Here is a 26,273-nt window from a genome sequence, read left to right on the forward strand (position 1 = left end):
CAGATCACCCCACAGATGTTCAGTTGGATTTAGGTCTGGACTACGGCTGGGCCATTCTATAACCTCAATCTTATTCTGGTGAAGCCATTCTTTTGTTGATTTGGCTGTGTGCTTAGTGTCATTGTCGTGTTGAAAGATGGAGTTCCTCTTCATCTTTCTAACAGAAGTCTGAAGGTTTTCTGCCAACACTGCCTGGTATTTGGAACTGTTCATAATTCCCTCCACCCTGACTAAGGCCCCAGTTTCAGCTGAAGAAAAACAGCCTCAAAGCATGATGCTGCCGCCACCATGCTTCACTGTAGGTATTGTGTTCTTTTGGTGATGAGCAGTGTTGTTTTTGCACCTAATATACCTTTTGGAATTATGGCCAAAAAGTTTAACCTTGGTTTCATTGGACCATAACACATTTTCCCACATGTGTTTGGGAGACTTCAAATGTGTTTTTGCAAAACAAGCCGGGCTTGCATGTTTTTCTTCGTAAGATAAGGCTTTTGTTTTGCCACCCTACCCCATAGCCCAGACATATAAAGAAGACTGGAGATTGTTGTCACATGTACTACACAGTCAGTACTTGCCAGAAATTCCTGTAGCTCCTTCAATGTTGCTGTCGACCTCTTGGCAGCCTCCCTGTCCAGTTTTCTTCTCGTCTTGTCAATTTTGGACGGACGTCCTGTTCTTGGTAAAGTCACTGCTGTGCCATATTTTCTCCACTTGATGATGACAGTCTTCACTGTGTACCATGCTATATTTAATTTCTTGGAAATTATTTTGTACCCTTCACCTGACTGATATCTTTGAAAAATGAGATCCCTCTGATGCTTTGGAAGCTCTCTGCGGACCATAGCTTGTGATGAAAGATAGTAAATGGTAAATGGACTTGATTTATATAGCGCTTTATAACCACACTGAAGCAGTCTCAAAGCGCTTTACATATCAGCTCATTCACCCAATCACTCTCACATTCACACACCAGTGGGACAGGACTGCCATGCAAGGTGCTAGTCGACCACTGGGAGCAACTTAGAGTTCAGTGTCTTGCCCAAGGACACTTCGACACAGTCAGGTACTGGGATCGAACCCCCAACCTCTCGATCAGAAGACGACCCTCTACCACCTGAGCCACGGTCACCTTATTCTGTTTTTTTTTTTTTTTTTTTTTTACTTCACTTCCCAGAAAAGTTTCAGTTTGTTTTTCAATTGCATTGTACAGGTTGTAGGTCACAATAAAGGTGAAATTATTTATCTTGGTGTCATTTTTTTATGTCACAGAAACCTGGCATTTGAACAGAGGTGTTGTAAACTTTTTATATCCACTTATATACAGATTGTCCTATAACAATCTGTTATATAACTCTTAATTTTGTCAACTGAAAATTTTTGCTGACTACATTTTTTTTACGTGACAATAAGTAGACAGACTAAAAAATTAACTATATCAAAAACATATTTTCATTTTCTTCAACTAATAAAAACAAAAGTATTATTTATTGGCATGGGCCATATTGATCACTTCAAATGTATGTATATACAAACTATAACATCCCATATCAGGTTGATAAATGCTAATTGACTCTTTTAAAAAAAAAAAATTAAAAAAAAAGCATAAACTCTAAGATTTTAGTCGCTACATACATGAAAACTAACTAAAACACGCATGTTTTCTGTAACTTGTATCTGTATGACAGCTAACAGAAACGAGATCACCGGAAATAGTGAAAATGATTGAAATATATTCATATAGGAGATCCTAAATACTGTTTTATTCCACTTATTTACAATATGAGATTCTTTCAAATGTGTGTTATCACTCATTCATTCCATCATTATGCTCTGTAATTGTTTTTTCATGGAATTCTAAGCAAAAATGTTGAAGTCAGACAAAGGGGGTACTTGAGTTCAGAAATAGAAAAGGGGGTGCTTGAGCCAACAAAGTTTGAAAAACATTGCCCTAAATGAAAGAAAACAAGCAACAAAAAAAAAAACAAACAAAACTTCAAGATGCACCAGAAGAGGAAAACAAGAGTATTAACCCTCATGTTATGTTTTGGTCAAATTTGAGCAAGTTTAAGAGTTCCATCAGTAATTTTGTTAATACTGTTTTAGGCTATTGGTGTTACAGATACTAAAAAAGCAGTCAGGGTTGTCCTCATAGACATTATATACGTAGACGCCTCATGGACTGACGCTATCTATTGGAGCTGGCGATCAGCGCGGCCGCCATCTTGGACAGGTCCCTAATGCGCCCGGTCTGCATTTATTTCTACTGAGGAAGGTGTATCCCCAATTACAATAATCATAACTCCCCGAATTTTTACCCGATTTTCACACGGTTTAGTTTGTTAAAAAACGGCAGAGATTTAGTTATGATACAGGACGCTGTCAACATTGAAAAATACGCGCTTTAATGCTAAAATACTTTATTTGACTTTATGCTCTAACAAAGACGTGGTAGGCTATGGCATATTGGCAAATGTATAAATGAATTAATTTGATATTTCATTAAAGAAACAATTTTGAGCGTTCATTTAAATGTATTACACACACACACACACACACACACACACACACACACACACACACACACACACACACACACACACACACACACACACACAATGTATTATAGATTTAATTTAATATGTTTATTAATAATATATTATATAGAAATACATTATATAAAACGAAACAAAACTTAAAAGAATAAAGTTAAACTGTATTAATCATATTTTATGTTTTTTTTTTTTAAAAAAAAACACTTTTATCCCAACGTGCAAAATATGAAAGATGATAATTTTTTTTGTTTGATTTGTATTCAAAACACTTTGATAATAATTACTGCATATTATTAATTGGAATTTTTATTTGAAATTTTGTTTTTATTTTGTGTTTATTTGATTCAAATTCAAGCCACTTAGATAAGAATAACTGTATATTGTTAATATATTTCAAAGTTTCATTTACATAGGGTTAACAAACATGGTGGTATGCCTTCCTCCATGAAAAAATGTTCCTTGGTTAAAGAAAAGGTTGAACAATACTGCAATACATTCCTAAACATGCAAAAAAAATGTTTCACAAAGTGTGATATTACCTTTTATTTTCCATATGAATCATATATATCTGTTAGCATGTCGAGTAAAAATACACCTTTTTGTAGATGACATGGGAAGTTAAAGACAGATGGGGTCACCATCTCTGATCTTGAAGAAATGGGGACAACTCCCGCTTATTTTACACCCACCAGCAGGGGGCGATATAACAGCATAGCCGCAGAACGCCTGGAGAACGGAAAAGAAGAAGTGGTCGGTGGTGTTTGTGTTGAGACGGAGAGGAGTGTTTATCACACACAGCGAGATTCGCTTCGTCACCGACTGTGTCCATGAAATCCTGCTTTGTGTCCGGGAGCAGGTGAAATAAATGAAGTTGTGTTTTGTACTGAATGAGGGGACAGGTCTGACAAAGGTGTCCTGTCTTTAAACGGACTCGCACGCAAACGGGATTCTTTGCTTCAACGTTGGGTTTGAAACATTTGCTGCCACAGCAGACCTGAGATGAGCTGACGACCAGAAGAGGAAACGCTTGATTCCAAACCTGCACATTCAGTATGTATGGGTCATTCATTGAATCCTGGGCTAGTTTAAGTTGTGGAGGTCAATTAAATCTATCTTGCTTTTGTTCAGTTTGGTGACCACGTACGGTTTAACTTTAATTCTAGATAAATAAAAAGATATGTTTAATGAGTTCAATAAGATTATTATGGAGACTAGTAAAATGGGCATAGCTGGGTTTGTGTCTCGTCTAATCTAAAGTGGTTGCAGTGAGAGAAATAAAAAGATACAGAGGCAGAAGACGTCAGTCCCAGATCATTAATGTTGTGATTAACTAGTGTTGAACTGCCTGCACACACCATTTTTATCCATCACTATCCACACATACATTTATGAATCAAGAAGCTCAAAACTATTTTGTGACAATCCAAAGTGTGTTCATGAAAACAGTTGTTGTTGTTGTTGCACTGCTTAAAAGTGACTGTTCAAAGTTCAACATTTGTTGAAAGTTGTGTTGTATGGATTAGAAAGATGTGACCCTTTGCATACCTTTTATTATTGACTGGTTTATGGTTTAGTGTAGTCCGTTTGTTCTAGTGCAGGGGTCTGCAACCTGCGGCTCTGGAGCCTCATGTGGCTCTTTGACTCTCTTGCAATGGCTCTCTGACGATTTAAAAAAAAAAAAATAAGAAAATGAATGATTTCCTACAGAGGGTACTGGTGATTGATGACATTAACTTCAAATAAAATGATGATAAACAATTGGTTAACCTAAAAATGAATAACTCTGCCACCGTCCTACTGTAACATCTACAGACCATTAACTTTCCTTCCAGCTGTGGCAAACCTTCAGTTTTAAATCTCTGGTAAGATAACTTAAATAACAAAAAAGACTATTCTGGAAAAAAATACAGACTTTATTTGTGTGGGGAAAGATTTATTTAACTGCTAACATACCGGCTTTATATGTTGTAAGAAATTAGCATGAGTTGGAGTTGATAATGTGTTATCAAATTCAAGTTATTTTTGTAGCCCTTCAAATCCATTAACTCATAAAATTATTCGATACTATTTTAACGGTATAGAATTTTATACGCTGTATTGTTTTCATGAGAAGGTTTTTTTTTTCGGCTCCGGAAGGACTTTAATCCAGTCGCGATTAGGCAAAATGGCTCCTTTAAGAGTAAAAGTGGCAGACCCCTGTTCTAGTGTGTGGCCTGAGTGCCATTTCCAACTTTTTGCTAACCTAAAGCCTTTGTGTCCTCTCACACATATGCTGTTTATATAAGTATGTAAAAATACAATTTGAAGTTAATTTTGTTAGGAATCTGGTAACTTCATTGACAATAGGAGGTCCAAAGAGCTTCCTCAGCCAAACAAGCTATCAGTATCTGGAAAAACAAACCCTTTAACATGGGGGGTGTGGCCAGATTCAACTGTAAGCTACATTCCTGAAAAGTGAAAGTGGAAATAAAGGCATATGTAAGCAAGAGGGAAACCATTCTTCAGCTTCAAAAAGTTAGAAGTCAGATTAGAGTTTGACAAAAAAAAATCAATTAAATTTAGAAACCCAGCTTAGTCAAAGATCAACTTGTATAGGAATGATACAAAGAGAATTGTCAGGGCAGGGGTATGAACAACTCAACAGCATGTATCGATTCTCTGATATTCACTAGGGATGGGAACCTCACAATACGATACACAATACAAAGCTCACAATAACGATTATTTCACGATATGACTACTGCAATTATCAATATATTGGTCAGAAATCAATCTACGATATTATCTGACATAATAAAAAAAATTACATGAAAAAATTACATTTTTATTTTTTATCTCTGAAAGACAATAAATTGAAAAATTGTCCTATGAACAGTGACACAATTTTAGTGCAACATTTCTGTAAATAAGTGTCATCATACCAATGTAAACGCATAAGTATCTCCAATAGTGCTGTCTGTAAACAAAAAATAGTCTTTCTTACCAGTGACACCATTATAGTGCAATATTCCATTAAACAATATATTGGTTTATTCAACAAACAGTGACAACATTTCTGTGATGACCTACCTGCACATTTTAGTGAAAAAGCAGAAAAGGTTTTGAAAATAATAATATAAATCTTAAATCCCCCCAAAAAATATTTTTTTTAAATGGATACTTAGCGCGAGCATATCGATAATCGATCGTGCAAAAAAATCACGATATATCACAGTATCGAGATATTGTCACACTCCTAATATTCACTACTGCTGACAACTGTTATAAGTGACGTTATCTGTGCAAAATCAGCCAACATTTCTATATACACAGTGCACGTAATATTTTCAGTGCAGACTCAAAGCAAATCTTGATTGTTTCATTTTGAACCCATTGTTTTGGTTTACAGAGATACTGTTCAATTATTTTATAGCTTTGCCCCCCCACCAATACCAGTAAATTAAAACAGAGCATCTCCTTTTTAAGCCTCCCTATGTTACTGAACACATAACGAAGAACACTTTTATCTCAACATTATTACAGTTTGTGTTAAAAGTTTGTTTTGTCTTCAAATATCAGACAGTTTAAATTAATCACCTTTAGACCACCTGAAAAGGAACACCATCATTCAGTACCAATTACATACTGATTTGCTAGCAATACTTTTTAATACATGAACCCATAGAAATAGTCTGTATTGTAGCATTTAAACTGTGTTAAAGTCATAAGAAAACAATAAACAGATTAATTTACCATAATAAAAAGTTGGGAAACCAACAGGTTGTCAAACTGCTCTCTACAGCTTCCTGGCAATAACAGCTAAAAGTTGCTGCTGCTACCATTATTGGTTTCATCCGTTCAGGTTTATTGTTTTTTTTTTATTTCTTCAAGTCAGGTGATGAGAGTTGGGAGTGTTAGCTGAAAATACAGAGCTTCATGGAGGACGACAACAGGCATCTGCTGTGCTCGGACCAGACTGGAGAGAGCTACTCACGCAGAGGCTCCACAGACTCCCTGGATGTCAAAGTCAAAAGGTACGTGATCAAAAGATTGTAACCAATCAGAAGAAACCATTACCAGTACAGTCTGTATTTGCAGGAGTTGGAGAATAAGTCTCTTCAAAGAAATATTGCTTGTTCTATTGGGCATTTTTATGAGTTTTGAGGGAAAGGACACACACACACACACACACACACACACACACACACACACACACACACACACACACACACACACACACACACACACACACACACACACACACACACACACACACACACACACACACGTACTGAACGCTCTACTTTTTTTTTTTAGATCATCCTTTGACCTGAGAACAAAAACAACAACCATTAAACTTTAACCCTCCAATCTGTATTTTTTTTCCTTCTTCTTAACAATGGATTTTTTTTGGTGTCTCTTACGTTTCTTATGGGTTTCATTTTTAAAAGCGATCTCTCTAATAAAGTTTTTTAATGATTCTGAAACAAGTAAATTAATTGAGGACCAATTGTCATTGGCATAATGCAAAGAAAAATGAATACAAATGCTCATGAACGCAATTCATAATGAAACTTGAAAATACAATAAATGTGCAGTATATACAAACCTGTAAGAAGGAAGGGCAATGATGTGAGATATGTTGCAATGTGTTTATCGAGAGATGAAAGGCATGGAAGTATCATGGCGCTTCTGCAACATGAACGGCAATCTTGAATGATTATGCTTTTCTAATTAAGGCGTTATTGAGCTGCGTAACGAGGGATGTCCCGATACAACTTTTTCACTTCCGATGCGATACCAAAATTGCAGCCTTGAGTATTGGCCGATATCGATCCGATGCGATATCAGCACGCATCATACATACTTTTATTACTTATTTTGTAGTGTGGAATGTTAGAAAAGGCTTGGATCAAGTGATGTTACTCAAACAAAGAACAATAGTCAGCAACAATAGCTATGAGAAAACTGACCCATTTATTATTAACCAATTGGTGACATAAATTTAAACCTTCAGCATAATATCTACAGTATTCTACAATTGAATAAATATAATATAATATATATCGGAGATTTTAGATGCAGTCCGAAAAAATCCGATATTTGTTTTCTGGCTGATATGGGACTGATATCCAATATGGAATGGAGACGCCCCATGTGTAAAACTATGCTGATTTCAGTTCAAAACACGGGTAAACAGTTGTTTTGGATTTAACCAGCACCTGATGAACTGACATTGACCACCAAGCAAGTTGTTCGCGGAGTCTTCCAGATTACAGGTTCATTTTCATAACTTTGCTTCTTGGAATTGATTTTGCAAGCAAATACTAATTTGTCAGTAGCGTGACTGTGCATGTGTCAGTTTGGCAACACCCTCGCATCATTCTTGTCAGTCTTGTATTAGCAGTTTGTGTTGAGGTAATCATTTAGGTATTTCACAGTACCATACTAGGTATTATGCTTCTCCCAAGTGAAGGTTAGCAGACATGCTGATGTTTTGAAATGTATCCAGGATCATTAGTTGTCTCTTTCCATCCCCTAAATACATGCTGTGTTCAAAAGTAAAAGCAAGATGCAATGATATGTCCATATGTCATAAACTCATTTTATTTTCCAATTAATCGTAAACGGCTTAATAAATGTTTAAAGTGATTTTTGGAGTGTTGTCCTAAAATGTCTAATGTTAAAAAATTGAAGGAAAAAAAACTCTTCTTGAACTCATTCAACCAAGGAAAAGTAGTTTGAGATGCACAAACGCTTTACACCAGATGGTTAGAAGGGCAACATGCGAACAAGTATTTGTCACTAACCCTCCAATGGGTTCTGTTTCTTGCATTTTTGATACCAGAGCCTTGAAGAAATTCTTGGACTTGTCTTATGTAATTGCTAGATTACTGACAAGGCATAGTATAAATATTATATTCAGTATTTGCATAGGCTAAGTTAAGGTGGTCTCTGCACTTTTTGCATTATCCTTATTTTACTTTACATTCCAAATTTGTAAGCTGTCCATACCATAAGGACTAATCATTATCAATGCACCCTAAACATTAGAAATGTAAGTTGTGTGCTTACTACAAGCTGTATGGTCCCTCTCCTCTTTAGCTACCCTGAAGGGTTTTCTCATTTGGATTAAATCAATTTCCATGCAATACTTTCCATTTTGTCTAAGACCTTTTTGATGAGCTGTGACCCAGAGAAGACAAAGTTGTTCTTTGATACTGTTATCGTGCATCTTTTTTTGCGTGATACGGTTTTATCGTGCATTCATGAATTGCAGGATAAACTGAGTTTATTGACAGAGGTTTTCCTTAGCCCATTTAAGGATTTGCTGTTGAAAATCATGTCTGTTTCTAACGCAAGAATATTAATTTATCTCAATTTAAAATATTTTTTTATGCAGTTTATTGAAAACGTTACATTTTGAGACCCTACCTCTGTGCTGCTGACTAATAGTCGGGAAAAGTATTTTTTTGCATCAAAAATATTTTAGGCCATTTTGTTGCACCTGGACAAACAAAGCAAGTTTTTTTGCTTCCATGGCCTTAAAAATGAGCTAATGTGTTTTATGAACTTGTAAATAATCTGTTTTAAACATCTGTATTATTCCATAAAAAAGAAAAAAAAATACAGGGTTATAATTTGGAAATCATGGGATTCAGTTTGTCTTTACACTGTGCCATCTTTTGTTATTTGGTTTTGATATATTTGGTCTTTTACAGTTTACATGAAATGTTACAACCATGTCAGAAAATGTTTTTAAAAAGCCCTTCCTGTGATGACCTACTTAAGAAATGCAAGTCATGTGTGAAAATTCAAGAGAGCCTTTATTAATGACAGGAACAGAGCTCCTAATATGGTAAAATTTTGTCTACTTTTTCTAGGCCTTTTCATGTGGAGCCCAGGAACATTGTGGGTGATGATCCTCAGGAAAGGGTCTCTGCAGAAGCAGCCATTCTTAACAGCAGAGTCCATTACTACAGCCGACTAACTGGCTCTTCTGACCGACTGTTGGTAGGTGGAGCACACAGGCAGCTGTTTAAAGCCATTGACTGATTGCTTCACCTCAGGGTTGATCATTTGATGTTAGCATGTCTGTTGTCCACATCAGCCACTGAGATTATAAACACCTCTCGGGGTACCCTATTTTTTAAAAAAGGCAAATTTTTTAAAAGAGAAAAGACTACAATATACTTTGAAAACAAATCATGACTATGTAATGCTCTACTGTCAAACGCTGTTTTTAGGTGGTCTTCACTAAATACCTGGACATTTTAGGTTTGTTATTTAGCAACTTGTTTATTAAGGTTCTGCTTGTATAAATATGAAGAGTAATGATGCCGCAGAAATAGGATCCATGTGGACGAAGACGGACACATATACACATGGAGCACATAAAAGTGGATAAAAGAAATACATTTATCGGATGATGCTGCCTTTTTCTCACCTCCCTCACTGCTTACTTTCTACTGAAACCTTTGGGTTCTGTTAAATTGGGAAAAACTGTTTTTACAAAACATTGACCAGCTTTTTAAACAATGTAGGCCTAAATATAATCAGTCATAGCCTACATGAAACTGAACTGATTTAAGCTAAAAAGAAAAACAAGTGGGCTCCATTATATTGAAAAGCAACGTCATCATTGCAATTTTTTTTCTTGATGTTATTTTGGGTGAAATTAACCTGAGCGGTTGGAGGGTTTAATTAATTAAGACATTGCAGCGTTTAATGAAAATGTTCTTGATGACAGAGGCCACTTCTCAATATCTAGATTTGATGTTGACCTTTTCATTGTTGTTTGTAAATGACTATGCTGCCTAATGTAATTGCTACTTTTCTCTCAAGAGCCCTCCGAACCATGTGATCCCTCGACCAGAAGAGATTTACATCTATAGCCCACTGGGGACAGCATTTAAGGTGAAAGGCTACGACCAGGGCTCCAAAAACCCCAGTGTCATCACCATGTAAGCTTATTCTGCACCACTCAAATGATTATCATTATCAGCATCTTTCTAAACACTTTAGTTAAAATGGTGGCTGCTCTGACAACATTGTTTTTCTCCTTTCAGATTTGCCATATGGAACACAATGATGGGCACGTCAATCCTCAGCATACCGTGGGGTATAAAGCAGGTAAAATGCTTTGTGACTTCAGGTTGTTTAAAGCCACATCAGCCCTTTTAATAATGGATGTTATGAGGAGAAGATGCAGGGTAAATGAAAGGAAACAAAAAGAATGGATGTTTTTGGTCAAAAATAATTGTTTAAGATAGAATAATAAAATAAAACTATAGTTTATATCAACACCCACAAAATGTAAAAGCTGTGTAAATTGTGTGTGAGTTATAATGAAAAAATGAAATCACCTGTTTGGCACTACTGGAGCGTAGTCGAGCCAGAGGGACTGTCATCACCACGCCACACCTCCTCCTGCACTGTGCAGAGGTTTTTTGCCCTTTATTTAAAGCTCCTATCCGGAGAGTCTGAGAAACGTCTCGATGTCCCGCCCTAAACAGCCTCACTTCCTTCCACTGCCTCTGCCAATCTACCAGAAGCCACGCCTCTACTTTCCTGCACGCACATCGCGAAACATAACAAGGTTTCATCGGGTCACAATAATATAGGTCTATGGGTCAGGTATGTCATCTGGTTTGCTGTTGTTTCTGTGCACAGTTCCACATTCACTTTGATTGACAGTCTCAAAAACATGAAGTCGAAGCCCATTGGCTGTGCACAGTCGGTGATCGTTTCCATTTGTATAAGGGTCTAAAAGACGAAGGAGGGACTTATATACATTAATGTATATGAATGACCACCGACAGTAGACCATAGTAAAAGACTAGTTAGGTATTGTTTCGCATTTCAAAAGATTCATACATAAACATATTTCTTAGCAACTCCTGATATCAGCTTTAAGATCTCAGTAAATTTGCCCCTTAGTATCTGGTTCATATTTGATTGTTAGCAGCTACACAGAGCTTCAAAGGTAGGACAAGTAAACACTGGTATTGAGCTATGTGTGTGGGATTCTTTGTCTGACTGATGCTTTGAGGTCTAGTAATAATCAGAATCTATAGCACTTGTGTGTTTGACATAAAAAGTAAATGATTAGGTCAATGTAGACTTAAGTTCACAAAATGAGGCTCCATGGATTTAGGTTTCTGGAGATAATTAATTTTTAAATTCCTCAATTTGAGATGCACTCTTTTGTCTTTAGGCTGGCTTTACACTGGGGATCCTGATCCTCATCTTCACAGGCTTTCTGATGCTTTACTGTTGTTACATCGTTCTCAAATCGCCAAGGGCAGTTCGTAAGTCCCTGTCATTTTTGTGTTGTTCTTTTTTTTTTATATAAACAAAGGGTATTTTGAAGATGAGTAATAATAATAGTAATATTCATAATCATAGAAATGATTATGCTGAAAATCAGAATGACTATAACATAAAAAAATAAAAGCAACAAGAACCACTAAACTTTTTTTATTTAAAAAAGAAAGAAAAAAAGCACTTTAAAAGGAATTTCATGAATAAAGCCTATTGTCCTCAGGTGGGAGTTACACGGATAAGGAGCCCAGACAGAAAAATCTGGCCATCTTTAGGTCAAATATATGCAATGTATGCAGAAAATTATGCAGGTTACTCTTGATAATTTAAGTAATCATTAAAATCAACCCTAAAATCTACAGGTAACCAGTGATAAGAGGCAAGAAGAGGATTGATGTAAACTTGCTACCAAACATGCTTTTGATAGAAGCTAAACTCTTGTTTTAAATGATCTAAAATTGAGCAATTGATATCAGACACAGCCCTGAGTACACCAGTACACTGGTCTAGTTTGGAGGAAACAATGGATATTTTGTCCTCTTGAGAACAGGTTTTAAAATGTATCCTATAGTTAAGAAGTCTTTTGTAGATAAGATCTAAGTACTGGATTGTGAGACGTAGTTTGAGGATGGACAAGTTAGAGGAGCTGCACAGGAAGTGATGGTGTGAATGTTAATGAAGTGTGTGGTTTATTATTTATCAATATTGACTTGGAGTAAAATGATCCTGTAAACACAGCTACTTTCAACTATTGTTTTTTCAGTTGAATATAAAAGCGTTTTGTATTTGGAACATTAACATTAACATATTCAAGGTAAAATGCAAAATTTATTTGTTAAATAAAATGTTAATTGCTGAAAAAAACTTGATACATTTTAGAGCTGCAAAATGATCATAACAATAATTATTTAAAGTTATGCGGCTAGTAAATTACAGGTTATTGGTGAGTGTTCATGTGCAGCCAAGGAGGAAATATGTTTCTTATTGTGATGTTGAAGTTCATGTTGCATGAATATGTGAAACAATTTACATATTGTTCTTTAAAGTTAAAAAAAACATTTTAAACTTAACCGTAATCTGGTTTATCTAAGAAATAACTTAAACTGAAATAAATATTAAAAAATGATAAATATATCCAACGTCCCACCCCCTTATTCTGAAACCTAAATGAAAGAGTTGAAAAAACGACACATTCTACATTAAGGTCTACAGATGAATTTGTAGGTTCGTCTGATGGAAGTCCATAGAGTTTTGAGAAGAGACTCAAAGACAAGGTATAACTTTGATTTTGTAAACTTTACTTACTGTTAAATGTTTACAGTGCACCATTAATAACACAGATGCAAATCCAGGACAGTGTAGATGATCACCGTAGCTTATTAGAGACCCTGTAACACTGAAGATGTAGCCATCTCTGCAGATGTACTTTATGCTTTACTGTTCGCTTCAGAACAAAATGCATATCTGTGTTTTTGTGCTTTCCACAGCCTACGTGGACACATCAGACTGGGAGTTTCCTGACGTCTGTAGGTATTATTTTGGAAAGTTTGGTCAGTGGTCCAGCTTGGTTTTTTCCATGGTGTCCCTTATTGGTGCCATGGTTGTCTACTGGGTCCTCATGTCCAACTTCCTCTACAATACTGGACAGTTTATTTACAGTAAGTCATACAGTCTTGTATGTACCGGTATATAAAGTTCCATAAATGTGATAATGCAAAATAATCTACAGCAGTCATGTTGCGCTGAATCGTTGCTAACCATTTTACATCCAGTATTAAGTCTCAAGTTTATGAGAATGCATGTCTTTACATCAATTTATTTAAGCTAATTTCTTGCTACCAGTGTGGTTTAACATGTTGCAAGATGGGCTTTGATTATGGACATGTCAAATATCCCCATAACTAATTAAAATGGCTGCTTTGTGCAGTCTCCGCTTTCACTCCTTTGGGGGCAATTAAGAAATTTCTATTTTGTTGAATTGAATGAAAAAAGTTAATGAGACAACCAGAGAATTTGTCTAATTTGTCTATTTTATTGTGTAAAGTAAGCTATCTCACTGTCATTCTTGGCATTCTGGATTCACATTCATTTTAAATGCTTATTGTAACTGGTAGAATAAGCATTTGAGCCTCATTAAAATGCAGATTTCACATTGCATCCACTTCAGAATCAGACCAAGATGACCGTCAATCTTCTATTATTCATTAACACATAAAGGTTAAAAAAAACAAAAAACAACTCAACCTTACAATAACACTTAACAAATAAAACTTCAATTGAGTATTTGTGGTACCTTTATGATGTGTTTGGATTCACTGGGGTTTTTGAGCTCATCTGTTTTTTTTTTGCTTCTTTTAGATCATGCTCATAATGTCAGCATGTCAGATTCAGAGTATGGAAGCAATGGATCAGATAGAGGTAAGCCTATCACACCTAGCAACATGTAACTTTATCTGAAGTTCAGGTGAAAACTGACGTTTTTTAAATGGTAAATGGTAAATGGACTTGATTTTATATAGCGCTTTATCACCACACTGAAGCAGTCTCAAAGCGCTTTACATATCAGCTCATTCACCCATTCACTCTCACATTCACACACCAGTGGGACAGGACTGCCATGCAGGGCGCTAGTCCACCACTGGGAGCAACTTAGGGTTCAGTGTCTTGCCCAAGGACACTTCGACACATAGTCAGGTACTGGGATCGAACCCCCAACCGCTCGATCAGAAGACGACCCAATACCATCTGAGCCACGGTCGCCCGTTTTTTAACGTTATGTATTTGTATAATCCAGCTGTGTCAAACTCATTTTAGTTAACTTAATGGGGATGGACCAGGTTTTTTAGGGTAAAAAGTAGGGGTGGGGGAAAAAAATCGATTCACATAAGAATAATCCACAATTCTGAATCAATTCATAAACTTCAAAAATCGATTTTTAATTTTTTAAATTATTTTTTAATTTATTTATTTTTATTGTAAGTCAAACAAAACAAGTAGAAACACAAAACCAAAACAACAACAACAAAGAAACAGACAAAGTACAGAATGTAAGCAGTTATACAGTATATATATATATATATATATATATATATATATATATATAAAACAAAAGGAGGAGTGTGTGTGAGACAGCTTTCCCCCTACTAGCCAAGGTAGCTAAACACTATACCTATGCATCCCTGGAACTAGTGTTGCAGCAGAAAGAATATTCTCCACCGCTGGAGATGTTGTGACAGCGCAGCGATGCAATCTCAGTCCAGAACATGTAGATCAGCTTCTTTTTCTGCAAAAGAACCTAGATGTTCCTGATGGACAGTAATCCCACATGGAAAATTTTGTGTAATCCTACACACCAAGCCCAAGATGTGTCCACCCATATTATGTTATTTTTTTTTTTGGAGAAGTCACACAAAATAGCAGTTAAGGATTGCAGTGTTATTTGTACAATTTAAATTTTTGAACTTTCAAAGAAAACACCAGTTTCATTGTTGTGTATTTTAAAATGGGAACCTTATGAGAGAGAGAAAGGCAGCCAGCCTAAGCTTTTATTTAGGCAATTTTGGTTATTAGCTTTATTTTTTTTATGCCTTTGCTTTTTCTTGTAGTGACTGAGAATTGAGTTTCTATTTTGAATAATCATACAAAACACCAGTTTATGTTATTTGCGTACAGTATATTTTTGTAACTTCTGGGAGAAAAAGGCATCTAGCCTAAGCTTTTTTTCAGTTAATTTTATTTATGAATCAAAGTTTAGCATGAATAAATGTTTCCTTTTGTCTTAAGTTTGCCATTGTGTGATTACATCATTGGAATCAGTTTATTTAAAACAATCTTATACAAACTGTAAGGTTTTGATGCCATAATTTGCCTTAGCACACTATGCATTGTTTAAATTTTTGAATTCAGAATCGTTTGAATTGAGAATCGTGAGACACCCAAAGATTCACATCCCTAGTAAAAAGCTATTTCAAAAATATTGTGCCCTATTTTTCACTTGTCAAAAAAAATTCTTGATTTTGAGAGCAATTTTCTCTCAAATGACAAATTCATTTGTGAAAATTCTGTGGAATTATTTGCAAAAGTTTTTGTTGGGTTTTGTAAGAAGAAAAAAGTCTTCTTGCAAATGATTTGAATAATTATTACTGCAAGCATTTTGTATCTGTGCAAGTATAAAGTATAACTACTGTACCTGTTTGTTGCTTTACATGCAGGCAGTGTAAGAACAGGGATATTTTTCAAAGCATTTTTGAGCATATGTTTTTGTGTATAATGATTTATCATTGATTTCTCTCCCCCACAGTCATCTGCCCATATCCAAAAACTGACCCTCAAGAAAACAACACTTTCTGCACACCCCAACTCAGCCCTGGGGGGAATGATTCTTCTGACGGAGCTTTTGAACACTATTGGAGTAAAACCAACACAATCCCCCTTTATCTCATCGTCCTGCTGCTGCCACTGCTTTGCTTCCGCTCTGCGTCTTTTTTTGCTCGATTCACCTTCCTTGGTATGTAGTAGCAGTGGGTTGTGCAGTCAAAAACAATGCAACAGCTGATAGTTGAGTTAAGGAAAACATGATCTGAATTATTGATCTGTTAAATAGTTAGGTAGGAGTGACTCATGGTTACGCACACCTTATAACTACTGTAGCAAAATGATCCTATTTTGTAATAACATAAACACAGAATGCATGTATGTACATAGACTTTTCTCCTGGACCCTCAGGCTGCACATTTGACATCACTGCTTTATGTGGCACTGTGCTCCGTGTCTGACTAACAGATAACCCGATTAAAACCATATTTTTACAGTATAGGTCAGTGCCACACATAGCGTTTTAATATTTGTAGCTTCCTTTGGCTTTTAGAGTGTTTCTCAAAAATGGGTATGTGTACCCCTCGGGGTAGGTGATGGTACTTCAGAGGTTACTTGAGCGATAGTATGGGAAATTAACAAAAAAAATACTAAAATATGGGGTTTTATAATTTTTATTTGTAGTTCAAAATGGAAATTATAATAATGATGATGGAAATTATCCTGATTAGAACATGAACTGAAAAGAGAAGGGTCAGTTTTGGTCCCACATCAAGCAGGAGAGGATTGGAAATTAACTATAGAAAAAAATCGATTCAGGAGGCACTAAATACTGCTTCATTACACTTATTTAAAAAAATGAGTTTCTTTAAAATGTGTCACACATTTTATCATTATGCCCTGTAGTTGTTTTTGCATAGTATTCTGAGCAAAATTTTGTGGTCGGAGTTGGACAAAATCGGGTACTTAGATTCAGAAATAGGAGAAAGGGGGTATTTAAGCCTAAAAACTTTGAAAACCACTGCTTTAGAAGAACTCCATTGGCCAATTTGTAAATTAATCAACCATTTTAAAATGAACAGATTGGCACACTAGCAATATCTCACAATGGGTTGACGAACTGAATTGTTGCTATGGGAAATATTACTGGTATGTGTGATCTGTGTTGTGCTTTTACATTCATCCGGTTAATTATTTATGATCAATTTATTGGGCTGTTTAGTGGTATTTACTAGTGTAAATGATCTTTGTGAACATGTCAGTGAATGCTCAGGGAGCAGAGGTGGTGGTGCTTAAAGGTATAGTGGAGGATGTTATTTTGGCTTGAAATTCCGGGTGGATTATCAAGACTATTGGTCCTCCTAATTGTCAATCATTCTGGTGATATGTTTACGTAAGGCCGTCGTACGTGCTCATCCCTAGCTAGTTTTTGCTTGCTGCGCATGCGAACTTTTCACTTATCGGTAGCGGGTCTGACATAGTGGGAAAAGTGCAAATCTTCTTTTGGAAAGTAAACTCGTATAAGCGATGCTGACACCAACTTGTGAACAGAGCTGTGCACGAGAAAAACTGGGCTCGTGCACGTTTTCTCGCACATGTTTAATAGGCGTTCCCGCAGGTAGAGTGTTGCACATGTACATTTTTTCAAAAAGTGGAGAGGGCGTTTCTTTTCTAAACTTCGGGAAAATCCTCCTCTATACCTTCAATAAATTTTGTTCACGTCCACCACAGTCTTTGTTACACAGCGACAACCTATGGGAAGAAACAATGTTAGATAAACCAAAATGGAGTTTGTTTCTGTATGATTTCCTCAGAATTTCTGCCTTTCTGTGCTTCATTTTATTCATTTATTCATTTTTTAATCTTTCCCTTGGGTGCAGGTACCATATCTGTGGTCTATCTAATTGTGCTCGTCACTGTCAAAGCTGCCCGTCTTGGTTTCCATCTGGAATTCCATTGGTTTGATACAAGCGAGTTCTTTGTCCCAGGTAAATTCTAGCACGTTCCACATTATCACACACAAACCTTGATGTAAATGATATGTTACATTAGTCTACTTTCACAAGCTGTTCACCACTGTTTTAAGAGACGAGGCCAGAGTGCCCTCTTGTGCACAATGGGCCCTATTCTCCGGTCTGGACTTATGTGCTTTTTTACGCAGTTACGTGCCTCTCTCCTGTGCGTATTCACCGGTCCAGGCTCCTGACACGACCACCAAGCGTAAATCGACCAAAAGCGCATAGTCTGTGAATGAAGGCGGTCCGAAGCCAAGGAGGAGGACAGGGCCATGATGTCATTTTTTTGGGCAGTCTAGAAATCACAGAACATGGAGTTTTCCCAACACTTGTAAATGTCTTTGAAATGTGTGAAAATGATAAAGCGCACTTTTAATTTGTAACACTTGCATTGAGAAACAATGTAACAGATCGCCCGCATTTTTCTGTCCAGACCACAATTTAAATCTCTCTTTTTTTTTTTTTTTACCCCCTCAAAATAACGACAGATTTATTTGTGTGGAAAGCCTGATTTTATCAACGTGTTACATTCTTACATTCAGAAATGATCAGCACTCATTAATCATCATCTGTCATCAATGTTTCACTTGTTATTTACTATGTAATGGATCAACCTGTGGCTTTACGTTATACAAAGTGTTCAAATAGTTTGACATCAGTCTGATGTCTGTCATTATAACAAGCAGCAGCCGAGGCCCGTGTTCGAACTGATCAGCTCCACGACACAGCATACACTATCCTCCCAGGGTAAGGCGTGGATGGCACCGATAAAATATAATTAACTGTAACACATTTTGTCCCGTTTACAACTAGTAAATGTGATCATATTAGAAATGCTGATGGTCAATCCTTTTGGCGGGCTGGTTACTCTCTCCACAACCCCCGTGGTGGAATCACTTTGGACAGATCTTTTATGAGTCCCTTCTGCAATATTATGAGTCCGTGTGGCTTAAATTGTAACTAAGTCCAAACTTGTAGTGCAATATAATGTTTCACCTTATCGGGGTTGAAACTATCATTGATCCCCCTTCCCAAGAGTTTAAATTTATTAAATTAAATTATTATTATGTATTTATTTATTTATTTTCATTTAATTCTCTCTCCCACTCTTCTCTCAATTTTATTTTGTATTTGTATGCATATATATATAAATACTTGTATATTGTTACTTTCCCCCGCATTTTTGACTATTATTAACTATTGTTATTGTCCCCTCCCCTCACTCTCTAATAGCACAATACCATTATTATAATATCACACACACACACACGCGCACATTAACACTTACTCACTGTATTGTAATGTATAAGATTTGTAAATACTGTCTATGGTTTGTGGCATTTTTTCTGTAATTGTCTTTGTGTTGTACTAGTACAACACAAAGACAGTACGTGTGTGTGTGTGTGTGTGGCTACTCCGTGGCTCACACACACGCATGCGCTTTAGCCGCGCACATGCACGCACATCAGTGACTCACATCAGGCCCAATCAGTGAGACTTGAGAGCTTTGTTAGTATATCTGTGTGAGCACGGCTGCTCAGACGCCCCTCCCTCCTCTCTGGAGAGCGGAGAATGATGAGAGTGATCCGCTCTTCTGTTGACATTTCTGAATGTGGAAAAGTAGGAACTACCTACAGTGCTTTCTACACAAATGTGTAAAAGTATGAGATTTTAACTGCGTCATGCTCGGACATAGATATATTAATGCCTGTCGGGTTCGGACCAGCCTCGGACAGAAAAATGTGTGCAATCTGCTCACTAATAAACGTATTTATTAAGGTGCAGCTATTTCAGTTCAGTTATTTACTTGTTTGTGTTTTGTTTGTTTATGTGAAACCCTTTTGTAAAAATAAGAAAAAATGTCAAAAGTAATTTTGCTCATGTTTTCTCCTTTATGTAAAGTGTCTTTGTTGGTATGGTGAAGACCACTATGCAAGTGTTAGAATGTATTCTGATAATAATAATATAACAATAATGTAAATATAAATTATTTGGTATAAAAAAAGGCCATATAAGGGGGCGCCTAAAAGAAAATGTAGCCTACGGTGCCAAAGAGGCTAGGGCCGGCACTGATTAAACCTGTTACATTCTCCTTCAACAAACAAGGCCTTTTCAAATTAAAAGCATGCTTTAATGTAGCTTAAGTGCAAATGGACAATTGGGCTCTATATCAGTATTGTAGTAGTAGTTGCCATGCTCATGTATCTGTGTTCTTTCAGAGTTCAGGTTGCTCTTTCCTCAGCTGACTGGTGTCCTCACGCTGGCCTTTTTCATTCACAACTGCATCATCACACTCATGAAGAGCAACAAACACCAGGAGAACAACGTGAGTCTTTCTCACCTACTCTCACTCCCAACACAGGAGCAAAGATTAGGAATGTGAAGGGAAAGAATAAAAGTGTAATTCAATCTCATGATGTAACTCTTTTAGTTAAACTAATGCTGCAAAGATAATGTGGTTTTGATTATTTTCAGGTGCGGGACTTGTCTGTGGCATATTTTTTAGTGGGCTTCACCTACCTGTATGTGGGAGTTTTGATCTTCGCAGCTTTTCCTTCTCCTCCTCTCTCTAAAGACTGCATTGAGGCAGTAAGTTTTTTGCATTTAATTTAATATTTTCAGCACTTAAGAAAGTCAATATTTTTGTCTGAAGAATGCTTTGAGCCATTAAGCAGTTTTATTTTGTACTGCATTCACAATATGCTGCCCAAGCTTAGAGCCTTGTGCATAGTGCTCCAGATCCCTCCTACAGTCCCCTAACAAAATTTGTGGCTTTATTGGATTTTCGGAGTTTACTAAGGGTGTGAGTTAATGGATCAACAACATCCTTCTTCACTCTGTAGGCTGAGATTGGCTCTAGAACACTGTGGTCCTGATCTCAAGTGAGTGGATATAGAAGATGGACAGGTGCCTCAAACAAATGCATCCTGACAAAAATACTCTAGTCATTATTAATAATTTTTTTTTAATATGATAGAATTTGAGGCTATTTGGTCAACGTTTATTTACCATCTGCATTCAGATGATGCAGGTCACTCATTGAGCCATTTAGGTTTCTATAAAGCTTTTAGTCTTGGATAATAGTATTTCTGTTGCAGTGTTAACAGTGTACCTACACTAACCCAGAATTGATGATTATATATTTTTAAATTAGAGCTTAATAAAATGATTGGGTTTGAATCATTGCTTGAGTGTTTAAATTAAACAATGAAGAGAAGGTAAATGTCCTTACATTGCGAATATCAGGATTTGAAATATCATTCATATATTTAATGTATACACAAACTTTTTAAGTTATTCCTCAGTGTAGCATTTTTTATTTGCTTGAAAACATCTGAAATCATTGAAGGTGGTTGATTTAGGGATGGATAACAGATTCCATTCCTTCTACTTTCTAGAACTTCTTGGACAACTTCCCCACTAGTGATGTGATGGTGTTTGTTGCTCGCACCTGCCTCCTCTTCCAAATGATCACAGTCTACCCTTTGCTGGGATACCTGGTGCGAGTCCAGATGATGGGCCAGATCTTTGGAAATCACTATCCAAGGTAACACTGAAAGATGTTCGGAGATATCCCATGTTATCCACTTTTATTTTATAAAGTTTTATTAGATCTGTTTCATTGCATAATATTCATGGTTCCCACTGTTTTTAGCCTTCAATTAATTTGTAAAAAGACATTGACTTTTAATGCGCCCTCTTCAAATATACAGATACATCTCAAAAAATTTGAATACCATGAAAATGTTTAATATTTTTGGTCACTCATTTCAGAAAGTCAAACCCATATATGATATAGGCTCATGACATTTATATAGTGAAATATTTCAAGCCTTTATTTCTTGAAATTTTGATGATTATGGCTTACAGAAAATGAAAACCCAAAATTCAGTGTCCCTGAAAATTAGAATATTACATAAGATCAATGAAAAAAGGATATTTTAAACCAAAATGTAAGGCTTCTGAAAAGTATGTTCATTTCTATGCACTCAGTACTTGGTTGAGCCTCCTTTTGCATGAATTACTGCATCAATGCGGCGTAGCCGGAAGGCGATCAACCTGTGGCACTGCTCAGGCATAAGGGAAACCCAGGTTGCTTTGATAACAGCCTTCAGGGCATCTGTATTGTTGGGTCTGGTGTCTCTCACCTTCTTCTTGACAAGGTTCAGGTCAGACGAGTGTGCTGGCCAATCAAGCAGTAACATCATGGTCATTGAACCAGCTTTTGGTACCTTTGGCAGTGTGGGCAGGTACCAAGTCCTGCTGGAAAATGAAATCAGCATCTCCATAACGCTTGTCAGCAGAAGGAAGCATGAAGTGCTCTAAAATGTCCTGGTAGATGGCTGCGTTGACTGTGGACTTCAGAAAATACAGTGGACCAACTGTTGCTCAGAGGTCCAAAGTTCTTTTTTCAGATGAAGATAAATTTCTCATATCAGTTGGAAATCAAGGTCCCAGAGTCTGGAGGAAGAGTGGAGAGGCTCAGAATTCACTTTGTTTGAAGTCCAGTGTGAGGTTTCTGCAGTCTGTGATGATTTGGGCTGCCATGTCATCTGCCTTTAGTCGCCCACTCCTGATTGCATGGGGTCAGTAATTATCCGCTCACAAAAGAGAACGCTGATAGAGAGATTCAAACACAGTGAGTTTGCGATGTTGCAAAAGACAAACTAATTATTATTATTTTCACCTATGTTGTCTTTGGGAGGGAGGCTCTCTTTGCACCTTTTGACCATGATTTTAAGAAACCAAAATGTCTAAGTGGATGAAATACCATTTGCCAAGATCAGCTAAAACAACAACTTCACATTGTTTCTGATTCAGGAGTCAGAGGGATGAGCTGAGCTGGTTTCAGAAGAACTATCACATGGTATCTTAATAACTGAGACCACTTTCTAACATGTCGAATCACTTTGTTTTTTATAGCTTTCTTCATGTCCTGGTACTTAACATCTTCATTGTTGCATCTGGTGTTTTGATAGCCAGATTCTACCCCAACATCGGATCCATCATACGGTACGTTTGGATTGTTTTTCGGTAGTTTTTTAAAGCTGCAATGTGTAATTTTTGGGGGGGTGTTATTTGGTCAAACATTTATAATCATCTTTGAGCATATTGTAATCCAAAGTGTTCTGAGTGGACACTGAAACTCTTCTCCTGGCTCTGTAAATGAGCTTTATAAATACAGAAGCGTGACTGGACTTCAGCCAATCAAAGATCTTTCTACCAACAGGGCGATTCCATGAGTCGTTTTAAGCATTACTATTGGATGCTCGTCAAAAGTCAATACGTGTTCCAGATCTGAGAGTAGGGACTGTCCCATAGCATTATATTCCAGCTTAAGTCTCTAATGTGGCTTTTGGCACAGCGTTTACACGGCAAAGCAAAAGAAAGGAAGACTGAGGTGGAGAAGCAACAGAATGAAGGCACAAACGTTTTTCAGGAGGAACAGAGGTTCCTCTGACTCGGTTTGTGCGGCGGACTGCGCGCGATCCACTTTTAGTCCGTGCACAGTCTGCCTCGAGTCAAAGAGAGACGTAAGCATTCCCAAGAAGACCGATGAGTTTTTCAGGAGGGGAGGGGGGAATGTGAAGTGTTTCATGATTCTACATATTGCAGCTTTAAGTTAATCAGAACACAGAGTGGAGAAGTGCTGCCTGAACTGGCTGGTGTCCTGCAAAGATATTTCATTGATTGTATTTGTTGCTTTCATGGAAATGAAATATTTAACATAAGGCAAAATGTAGCTGATGGTATAGAAACTGGGTGAACAGTGTGAAGCCTGAAATCCTGTGTGATTCTCCAGTAGGTCAGCAGTCTGACACCAAATGGGTGCAAGCATGTCATGGGAATAACATTTTCCTCTCATGGCCGTTATCAGAATCAAAAGGTTTTTATTGCCATGTATGTTTGCATGAACAGGGAAAATGCTTTTGTGTTTTGGGAACATTAATAAAATGAATAAGAAAAATATTTGGCAGTATAAGGAGTGAGTGGAGTGGAGGAGTGAGTCCAGTGTAGGACTGGACTTGTTGCTTTTGCTCACTGCAGCGGAAATAAACTGTTTTTGTGGTGTGAGGTTTTTGTCCTGAAGGGTCGCAGCCTCTTGCCAGAGGGGAGGAGCTCCATCAGTGGGGGGGGTCAGCTGCAATCTTACCTGGATGTAGTGAGCATGCTCTCAGTGCTGGCAGTGTAGAAGTTCACCATCGTTGTCAGCTTCCTCAGAAAGAACATCATCCGTTGGCCCTTTGTTTTGCCATTTTGCTGATGTTCAGCTTCCACTTGAGGTTCTCAGATATGAGGCAGCCCTGTAAATGGAGTGACTTGACAGTTTTCACTATGACGTTCTGCAAGGTGATGGGGTGGAGGAGGGCAATGTGGAGCCATCTTTTCTGATGGCTAATGTCACTCGTAATCTTGCATGATTTTCATGATTTAACTACCCCGATTTTGTAAATCATCTGAAGCATGTACTGTATACTGTAATTAACGACAGTAGTCTACTCTACTTACCTCAACATGTCAGGATTTTTTTTATCTGGTTCTTTTGTTGAACAGCTTGAAGACAGTTGACAAAAGTTGTTCTATTTTTCAGTGTAGTTTATATTATAAATGGGAATCATTTATAATCTCAAGTAAGGTTTTTCCAGGCCTGCTTGCTCTTTAAAACTAAGCTCACTAGCAGGTGGCTGTAGCAGAGAGAAAGTGTACAAAATCTTGGGAGTTAAACATTTATATTCTTGGGCTGGGCTCTGCCTCCCCCCCCCCAAAAAAAAAAAAAAAAAAAAAACAATTACGTAGGCTAGCGCAAAACAAGATTGGCCATATATCAGCACAGCAGTCCAGCCTTGCTGCACAAATGTGCAACTGAAAATCAGAAGCCCTTCCAGTGGAGCACAGGGGACAGCATGGAAAGCATTTTTAACTGGGGTGTAACAGTGATCCAAAGTGTTCTCCTCAATCCATCAACATGGACAATGGTCACATAGGGACTTGCTTCACAGCTGTGAAATGATCGCTTATTTGTCTGTTCATCATTGTTAAAAATGCAGTCCTAAAAATGTTCCTGATTTATCAATTAATGGACAAATCATTGTCAAATCTGTAATATGGCTCCTTGAAGTTCTTTTTAGACTGATTTAATCTAAAGTCAGTATTGGTTGAAAAATATATTTTTTGGTACTCTTCATCTTTGGGATGCATCATCACTGTTGATACCATGTTTTTTTTTTCTTTTTACAGGTTTTCTGGAGCAACATGTGGATTGGTTTTAGTATTTGTATTTCCTGCTTTAATTCACATGATCTCGCTGAAAAGGCAGGGGGCGCTCCGCTGGCCATCAGCTGTATTTCACAGCACCCTCATACTGCTGGGAATAGCAAACTTTTTGGCCCAGTTCTTTAACTGATGGACACTGAGTGATGTCTCATAACCTGAGTGACTGTTATTGGATGAGTAATAGTGTAAGATTGCGATAAATATTAATAACGATCTCAGTGATTTTTGGGCAAAAAGGGATTGTAATGACTTCAAGATTGTGATCCCACACACACACACACACACGCACGTTTGCACACACAAAGGTTTTCAGGCAAAGGTTTATTCTCTCCATAAGCTGCATTTTATTGTACTGTTAAAGCTCCTACTGAACCAATCACAGCAAAGTAATGAGGAAACTGTGAACTTTGTAACTTTCTTTTCTTTAATGACAGCAGCAGCCGGCTGACATATGCTTCCTGTTACTCTTGGGTTACATTCTAAAAAGTTTTAAATCCAGCTTTGGAGTTTGCAGTGCTGCTTTCTGACTTTGCCTTCACAAAGCTTTAAATTTTCCACACTTGATGAGCAATTGCTGCTTTCTATAAATTTGAAACTTGATTATGATATTTTGAAATTGGTCTGCAACAAAAATGAGAATGAAGCATAGTGGGTGCCACCATGTCCTCCAAAGATTTTCGCTCCTGTAATGGGCCAAAAAATTTAACTAAAAATACATAGTTCAATGTTTGTTGTGTCTTGTACATTTTTTTATTTTAAGAAATAATTATTCTTTCTGGATGTTGGAAAAATAAACAGCTTGCTACCAAATTGA

General features: G+C 37.0%; 1 protein-coding gene across 1 annotated transcript; it reads left to right on the forward strand.

Annotated features, from left to right (window-relative positions):
* The first annotated feature begins 3,285 nt into the window (after window positions 1-3,285).
* slc38a9 (solute carrier family 38 member 9) lies at window positions 3,286-26,273 on the forward strand. The gene is made up of 15 exons (XM_028463720.1): window positions 3,286-3,602; window positions 6,423-6,565; window positions 9,416-9,545; window positions 10,377-10,495; window positions 10,601-10,664; window positions 11,749-11,842; window positions 13,343-13,513; window positions 14,214-14,273; window positions 16,156-16,362; window positions 18,050-18,157; window positions 20,404-20,510; window positions 20,660-20,773; window positions 21,583-21,731; window positions 23,108-23,197; window positions 25,424-26,273. The coding sequence occupies exons 2-15, from the start codon at window positions 6,468-6,470 to the stop codon at window positions 25,587-25,589; spliced, it is 1,677 nt and encodes a 558-aa protein (XP_028319521.1). The 5' UTR covers window positions 3,286-3,602; window positions 6,423-6,467; the 3' UTR covers window positions 25,590-26,273.

The sequence above is a fragment of the Gouania willdenowi genome, chromosome 12 (assembly GCF_900634775.1).
Source record: "Gouania willdenowi chromosome 12, fGouWil2.1, whole genome shotgun sequence".
Classification (NCBI taxonomy): Eukaryota; Metazoa; Chordata; class Actinopteri; order Blenniiformes; family Gobiesocidae; genus Gouania; species Gouania willdenowi.